An 8,841-nucleotide genomic window follows, 5' to 3' on the forward strand; every position below is an offset into this window, starting at 1 on the left:
AGACAAAAAAAAAAACAAAAACAATTCAGTATAAGCAAAAAGGAAAAAAAATTGGCGACAAAAACAAATTAATACAATAAAAATAGGTAATTGTTGGAAAAACGGTGAGACCATAATTGCACTCCTCCCCCCGTAGCCAAAGGTAAATTACTACAACAAATTGAGTGTTCAGTCCATCAATATAAAAAAAAGGGTCCCATGTTTGTGAAATTCCTCAAGGGAACCTTTAAGTGTAAATCTGATTTTTTTTTTTTTTTCTAGTTTTAGAAGATTAAGAGTTCTTCTTTAATCCACATTGTGTGGGATGGATAATTTGAAGACTTCTATATAAATAAAATTAGACACTTTAAAAGGAAGGTAACAAAAGAAATAAGAGTGGACACTGACGAGGAAGATGGGACAGATGGCGGAGGTGCACCGAAGACAGCTGTCAAAGGGTTAGGCTCTTTTATTTCATTTGTGATCTGGGAGAAGCTGGCGATTTCTCCTGACAGAAAACACTTCTTTCAGCTTCAGGCTACAGCAAAAGTTTGGTGATGTCATCATCCAATCAGCAATGTCCCATAGTACCTACCTTTTCCTGTTTTTTTTATTTTTTCTTGTTTTTAAGATTTTAATTTCTGGTAATTACTTTTGAAATTTTGTTTCTGTTTTAATATTTTGTTTGTGTAATTTTGTTTTTATCATTTAATGTGTTTTTAATTTTTTTAATTGCTGTGATCTTTTATGTTTTTGCGTTGAATGACTTGTTAATGTGATTTGAACTTCAAGGCCACCGTATTTACCGAGTGTATCAGCTTTTACACTGAAAGCTTTAGTATTTTAGCCGTGTATTCTCTGTTTCCCAGAAATGACTTTCAAAATAACACGACTCATGAATCCTTTACTCAAATGAGAAATATTTGTGTTCTTAATGGCTTCAAAGAGGTCAGCATTTTTGTTTTTAAAGATATTCTCCTTTTAAGCAGCATGAAAAAGCAAACTACTGAATCTCAAGTAGCCTCTCCAGAATGATTACTTAAAAAAATGCATAAATTGAAAATGAAAAATAAAAAAAGGTGTTTAACTGAACCTCCGTTTGCGAGAGACTTTAGGTGCTTAGCTGCTCTGCGTCTGAAGGGAACACTTCTCAGGGTCAGCGAGGGCTGTTTAAATATCTTAAGATACTGTGGCTGTAATTACATCAGGGAAATACAACATAATCATCTTCAAGGATGTGGAGAACAAACTAGTTATGCTAATGCATTGCTTTTCTGTATCATCATCCATTAAACATGTCCCCAATCTGTGATAGCTGTGAAGTGCCCTCAACAAATCCCAGCAGTAAATTCACAGCAAATCAGCGTTGTTTCCAATCAAGTCTGTCACTTACGCTGACGAGCATTTGAGGAAACGGCCCTCGGGAGTTTTCCGCCACGTTGATTGGTGGGATTACCCAATCCCTCTTCTGTCTCCTCAGACCTTTGGTCCCGTTGAGGCCGGACCCTGAGAATAGGATGACAGGAGGTGGTGCGTCCATCTTTCCCTTCCGCTCCGTGACTTTCCTTCCTTTTTCTGTGACCTGTAAGACAAAACAGGACTCGACTCAGATCTAAGAAACACTTTGATGTAAAAAAAGAAAGAAAGAAACACCTTTGTGAACTCCAGTGGATCATTAGTAGATGTGAAGTTATTAGTGAGTAGCTGGGAAATGTGTCTACGTTTAACCCTGTAGAGCCCAGAAAATTTACTTTTTTGGGATCAAAATGGGTTTTTTTTAGGATTTTTTAATTAGATACAGATAGTATCGATATCTTTATCACATATTGTGTGATTTGGTCAAATTGTGTGATTGAGATGCTCAAGCTAATAGCTAAAAGCTTGACAAAATATTAGCTAAATGCCAAATAGGCCAAAAAAAAAAAAGGAAAAATGTCTAATTTTGCCAGAACAAATAGCATAATGCCAAAATATTTGATAAACTCCAATTTTCCCAAAATAATTGTAAAAAAATCTATTTTTGAAAAAACAGCTAGCATGCTAAAAATTTCAGCTAAACTCCAAATTTGCCTAAAATACTTTAAAATAAAGTATCATTTTGACAAAACACCCAGTATAATGGTAAAATATCACTTAAACTCTAAATCTGTCTAAAGAAATTAAAAGCAATGTAATAATGTTAAAACGGTAAACATAATGCTAAAATATTAGCTAAACTCAAAATTAGCCTAAAAAACTTGAAAAATGTCCAAATTAGCCAAAAGCAGCTAACATGTTGCTAAAGCTAAATTCCAAATAACCCCCAAAAAGCAGTATTTGCTTAACATTTTAAAGTTTGGATCGTGTCTCTAGCTGAAAGTATTTCTGGGAGTTCATAAGTTTGAAAAAAGTTTTTGAAGAATTTGAGCAATTTCTTATTCATTTTCTATGGGGCATATTTTGCTTAATATTTCAAAAACTGTGAAGTTTCTAAATACCAGAAGTACAAGACTTCACTGAAATCACTACAAGTATGATTGAGTTTTTACTTGCCAAAAAATGTACAGAAAGGAGCAGGAGAATCCAATGAAAAACTCCAAAATGTTCTGGTTAAAAAACAATTTTTAATCTAGATTCCGTCTTATTCTTTTCTCCTATAAGACAAATTACCAAAACACTCCACACATCTGCTCCTAATCTGACCCTTCTGTCAATAAGTTTGTTCATCTGTGCTTTAGCTAGAGCAGGGATAGGCCACCAGTCCTCGAGGGCTGCATCCTTTCCAACATACCCTGCTCTGGCATGTTCTAATTGACTGGACACACCTTAACCAGGTAATCAGTCATCAGTAGGGCTTGGATATCTGGAAATCATGCAGACACTGCGGCCCTCGAGGGCTGAAGTTGCCTCTCTCAGGTCTAGAGGAAGTCTTGATGGCAACACGGGGAATCACAAATGCTGGCAGAACCACGTTTTTCTTGTTCAACATCTGTCTGAACGTCTTCATGTGTTTATTGTTCTATCGTGTGCATCAATAGTCCATGTTTTTCTTTTTTTGAGCAGCGTCTTTATCGCCCTCTTCTCCTCTAAACAGTATCGTGTGCGGGAGTGAGCTCTGCTCCTTGGAGTCACTGTAGGCTCTACTTGTTATTATTGGAAGTAAAGTCATTATACTCAGAGACTGTATCCGTAACACCGGGCCACCAGAGTCGAGCTCCATCCATCATCTTCAAATGACATTACACAGAAGCTCAGCTGTTTCTGCTGTAGCACTGCTGCACTTCCAGCTCAACGTTTGACAATTACCTTCACATTTTTACATACTGAATGTGAAACGTCTTCTTTGCTCTTTTACTGCATCGCTGCAGTTTTTGCAATCGCGTGGCACAGAATCTGTAGTAGTATATAGTATTGTCAGCAAATAGTTGTACTGTTCCGCACACGTCTCTGGTTCCATTGAAATCATGTAGAACAAAGAAAGCTTGCTCGGAATTAATTGAACAGCAAACATCCAAACACAACAGGTTCCCTGGGGATCGTATTATTCCTAAAACCTGGAACACAAAAGGAACACCTTGTTTTGTGTACATTTGTTAGTGTGCATTTGTCACACAACTGTTTTCCCAAAAACTTTCTTTTAGAATTACAATTCGTCCAGAGCTTTTTAGGAGTCATCAGAAATATTTTAAAAGTAATGAAATGATCTATATATGAATTACGTTAAGGTCAGTTTTTATACGCTTTAATTAAGGGGTATGAGAAAAAAAATACGTCTTTCAGTGAAAAAGTACCACATCTCAAGATTGTCTTCAACGTAGGACAGTTTGTATCAAGTAACAAACCAAAGTTTCCGCATTTTAAAGTGTTTATGTACACAAATATATATATTCAAGTATATTTAAAACAAAACCAATAAAACCATGAGGAACATCTGAGGTTGGATTTAAAGCATCCTTTAGGAGACAAAAACAGAAAAGTGACAGATGAACAAACTCTCCCCTCAAACGACGCTGCAGATGAAGAAATATCCTCCACAAACCCGTCTATTTGAAAGATGCTAAAATAAAGAAGACACCACTTTAAATCTCTACTCGGACATTATCTCAACTACTGTATGAGTCAGAACACACACATCAGAGGTTTAGCTATAAAGTATATCAATTAAACATAGAAACGTCCTTCTTTGAAAGTTGTGTAAAACTGATAGGTCCTAAAGGTACACAAGAAATGAAGTATTTCACACATGATACTGAGTGGAAATAGATACATTCTTAGAAAAACTTGAACTGGAATTTGCTGAAATGGTTGACACTAATAATAAACTAAAAGATATGGAACTAAAGATATGGTAATTTGTATTTTCTTATATTTGAGTAAAACACTTAAAAGACGTAATCTTCAGGCTCCCCCCGTTTCACTTTTAGATGTCCCCAACTCATTGTTTTTTGACGTGCTGACTATACCCATTAAATCACGGGTCCCCAACCCTCAGGACGTGGTACTGGATGTGGAAACGATACTGGGTTAGAGTCTGCATACCGGTCTAGTCTGTGTCCCTGAACCGGTCCGGTACCAGTCCCTGTCCCAAGGGTTGGTGACCCGGTATCAAGCGGCCCTTGGAGTGGTACCAGTTTATGGCCAGGGGGAAACGGACCCATAATTTATTGGGAAGAGCCAGTAATGTCAAAAACGAGGAGTTGGGAACACCCAAAATGTCAAAAAGTGACGCAGAGGGGGCCCGAACCACAGTCCATATATGACGAGTTGGGAGTGAGAAGGCATTAGCCCTTACACAGATAAAGACTGTGTACCAGGTACATATCCATGTCTAGTTTCCTATATCCGGCAAAAAATGGGCAAGTATGTTCAGGCCCGTACGAATTTTAACGTCGTAGACCACTTGGAGACCCAGTAGAGCAAAAATGTTCATGCATACCTTGTACTACAGACATGGTGTGAGCCATAGGTCGTACCAACATGTACAACCAGTAAGGTTGAAGTAAATGAGACGCAGGCGTGTTGAAAGGATTGTTCCTTTTTTGTGTGCAACCTGACTGTTAGAAATGAGGAAATTAGCCAATCAGAAGGTAGTTTGTGTGGGCATACTACAGACGTCCAATGAACACTTACAAGTGTGTGCTGCATTTGCATGGAGTCAGCTAGTGGCCAGTACTCACATTCTTACCAACGACTGAAGAGTGGAGTAAGAACACCGTACAACAGCATCACTTGAAGAAAAAAAAAACAGGTGCATACAACTTACATTAACCTTAAATACCCACAATAATGGTACGCTCCATTTCCATGATGTCCCTAGTGGAGCCTACAGGAAACTGCAGTTATCTATGGTCCTTCAAGGGTCCAGACAATCGAATACGGGTCAAGCTTTTCGACATCTTGAAAAAATACTATGTACTCATATTGATTTTATGAAAAATAATTGTCACCACCTTGATTTTGTGTATGGGGACAATATATGTAATGGAAAATGATTTAACAAATCTATTGATAACACTATTTTGCAACTTATTTTTAAAGAAAACAAGAGTTTGTCCTAAAGTTCTACTTTTAAACAAAGTGTTCTGTCTACTAGAGAAAAAACACTTAATGCAGTTTGCAAAAGAAACGTCTAGAGATATTTTGCACGGCAGATGTATCTTTGGGTAAAAATCCAGCGTGCGTGCCAGTGATTCAGTCAAAAACATCATTACTAAAGGCAAGCCGCCCTGCTTCAGCCACTCCCCCCTAAACTGCCCCCTCGCTCCCCTCTGCTCTATCCCTCCAGGGTTGTTGTTTCACTTCCTCGCACACAAAAGGCCTTGACAACTTGTCCCGGCTACAGAGGAGTCTTGAAGCGCCGGGCTGCTTTAGGGTGACGGAGTGCCAGCAGGTACAGCTAATGCACTAAGCTAACCCACAAGACCCCAATGCTGTCAGCCAAGCTCACAATATTCCCAGTTCATTACTTTGTCTTTTTCTGCAACAGGATGACCTGCAGCAGAACAGCCACTGGAGCTTACTTGTCTCTTTTCAGTAAATCTCTTGAACTTCTACAGATGATGCACACGGTGCAAAAATATAAAGTCAAACATAGCAATGGTTAAAGAATTGTGCTGCAAAGAAAAGCTTAATAGCTGCTATAAGAACAAATATTAGTACAAACCTCCACACAGTTGTCATTGGTGTCAGTTAAGCAATTACATTCTGATACCAGCTGCATTCATTTGAGCTTTTTTAATATTACAAGTTGTAATATTACAATATTACACCGATTAAGGTTATATGAGGACATCTGAAGAAGAGGGGACGGATATTCTTCTTCCGCTTGTTAAAGTCTAGCTTGCTTTTTAAATTGAAAATTAATGAAAATTCATGTTTAGATGAATTGTCACAGACTTTTAAATTAAGTTATGATCCCCAGGAACTTATATGGAGACTTCATTATAAACTTTCCAATGCTATTTACACAGAATTTTTTATTTTTTATTTTTTTGTGCACACTACAGAACCTTTTTTGAAGCAGAAATCTTTTTCTAAGTTTTGTCCAAACTATTCATCAAACTCAGTTCTATTTTCCATCTGAAGAACTCAGTAGAGGAATCCTCTCCAAAAAAATTAAGCGCTGTTATGTGAACTTATAGTACTTTCAAATGAGTATAATGACTTTGAAGATGTCCTCTGTAAAGCAGCTCAAACAAGACGTCCACAGCTGTGTTTTTGTCAGAGTATAAAAAGTGCATCTATTGATGGAAGATGTGAAGAACTTTTGGCATTGAAAAACTGAATAAAGATAAATCAAGCTTTAAAAAGCCCTCTTAATGACCCACTCCAGTAAAAATAGTGTTTTTACATTTTATTGTAGCATTTTTCCTTTTCATTTAAAGAAAATTAAGCTTAAAGTTACATTTCTGAATAAGACACAACCTCCCTCCTTCGCTGAATTTTGCATGAATCAATTCATGTATGTTTTTATTTTCCTTGTTGAAGTTAGCATCTGGCCCTAAACTGTAGAGCTGGATAGCTCAGATTTTTCTCACCATTTTTTGCTGCACCATCGGTGTAAGGTTGCCGGTGGGAGGGGCTGTAAGCTAGCAGGAGAGTGTGTGAACAGATGGATAACGGGAAATGAGGCGTGCTTACTCAGCGCCAACAGTCCCGGCCACAACTCTGATGTGAATTTCTAGAAAACTACACTATTATTTAAATATAAAAAAAAAAACACTGGGAACACTTTTACTATGGATCGGGGTGAAGCTTTTTTTTTTTTTTTTTTCTTTTTTTTTAAAAAGGCCGGTTTAAACAGCAACAAATATGGACACATTTTTCACTATGAATGCTGAGACCAATCAACCTCGCTAGGTGCTACTTTTAGAACAACACATTTTAATCTCCAACTCATCACACATTGTCGTCTGCTAAGGCCCATTAAGCGACACTTTTTGACATTTTGGGTGTTGCTGACTCGTCGTTTTTTGATGTGCTAGCCTTTCGGGACGTGGTATCAGATGCACGCTGGTCCTCGGGACGTGTCCAGTACCGGTACCCTAACCATAACCCGGTACTGGTTTGCGTCCGGTACTGCATACGGTTAGTGCCGTGAGCAACGCGTTATTTAATGGGAACAGCCAGCACGTCAAAAAAACAAAAAACAACGACTTGGAGACACCCGAAACGTCAAAAAGTGACACGGAGGGATCTTAACCAAATGTCAATATGACGACTTGGAAGTTAGAATGAGCTGTTAAGAAAGCCTCAACATTTCTTTCCCAAATTTAAACCATTTGTGCCAGATGTTGCAGATGTTAAAATGACCACAGCAAACTCCACTTAATTTCCATTTCAGGAAATCTTACTCCAGACCAGCCCAACTTTAAACACTGTTTCAAAGTTGACAGTTTTCCTCTGGTCTCATGACCAGCATGGAGGTGATTAAGTTTTATCACATTTTTTGTAATTTATGCATAACTAAGGGACATTATATTTTGTTTGTTTGGCAAGTGTCCATCGGTGATCGAACAAAAATCTAACATTGTTTTGTCCAAGACTGTCAGGAGCGTCGGACCCAAACGCAGGAGGCCATGCTTGGTGGTGTAAACTAAAAGCATTTAATAAATTAACATAAAAAATACCCAAGGACACCAAAATGGTGGCAGAACAGATGACCTAAAAAACAGACACTTAAATACACTGAGGTTGATGAACTAAATGAAGACAGCTGTGGATGATCAACCTGAAGGAAATGAGACTGATGGACAACAGAACATGACAAAAGCAACACAAAAAACCCCAGCATAGAATCCTGACATAAACTAACGCCCATTTCTGGAATCTTGTTAAGCAAGGTCAAGCTAGTCAGCTCCAGTCAATATGGCTAAGCCACTTCAAGCTTCCTTTTTGCTGTTAAGAATTCTGATTTACTGAATAAGCCCCTCTCAGATTATCTATTGATCTTTTGTGGAAGAGTTCCCAGTGATCTTTTAATTATGATGAGGCCGTTTTTAGCCAAAATAACAAAAAAATATTGCTTTCTTGGAATGACAGTGTGGAGTAAACCCACCTCCTTTCCCATCGTCCATCTGTTTATTTACTCTTTAACTAGCCTAAAGCCAATAACAACCCCAATCTAACATTGGCGGTGCAACAAAAATAGGAGGGACCTGATTGGAGACAAGATGGCGCATGGCATCATCGCCCTAACCCCAAAGTGTTAGAAAGAAAAGCTTTTTTCAAGCTGAAAAAAACGAATCTAATTTTTTGAGTGACATGGAGGGACGAAGACTTCCAGTTCTAGACATGGATGTCTGCAGCCAGGTCCTCTAGAAAACATGGCAAACAATATTGGAGCTGTCCAGTTGTTCAGATTTGAGTCAAATAGCCGTTCAG

General features: G+C 38.0%; 1 protein-coding gene across 1 annotated transcript in view; it reads right to left on the reverse strand.

Annotated features, from left to right (window-relative positions):
* The window catches only part of LOC112159049 (cadherin-4), a gene marked incomplete in the record, with an annotated part of 327,458 nt that overhangs the window by 92,814 nt on the left and 225,803 nt on the right, over positions 1 to 8,841 (reverse strand). The window contains 1 exon segment of the mRNA XM_024292864.2: positions 1,373 to 1,561. Coding sequence (XP_024148632.1) covers positions 1,373 to 1,561 — 189 coding nt within the window.

This window comes from Oryzias melastigma, linkage group LG7 (genome assembly GCF_002922805.2).
Source record: "Oryzias melastigma strain HK-1 linkage group LG7, ASM292280v2, whole genome shotgun sequence".
NCBI classification, from domain to species: Eukaryota; Metazoa; Chordata; class Actinopteri; order Beloniformes; family Adrianichthyidae; genus Oryzias; species Oryzias melastigma.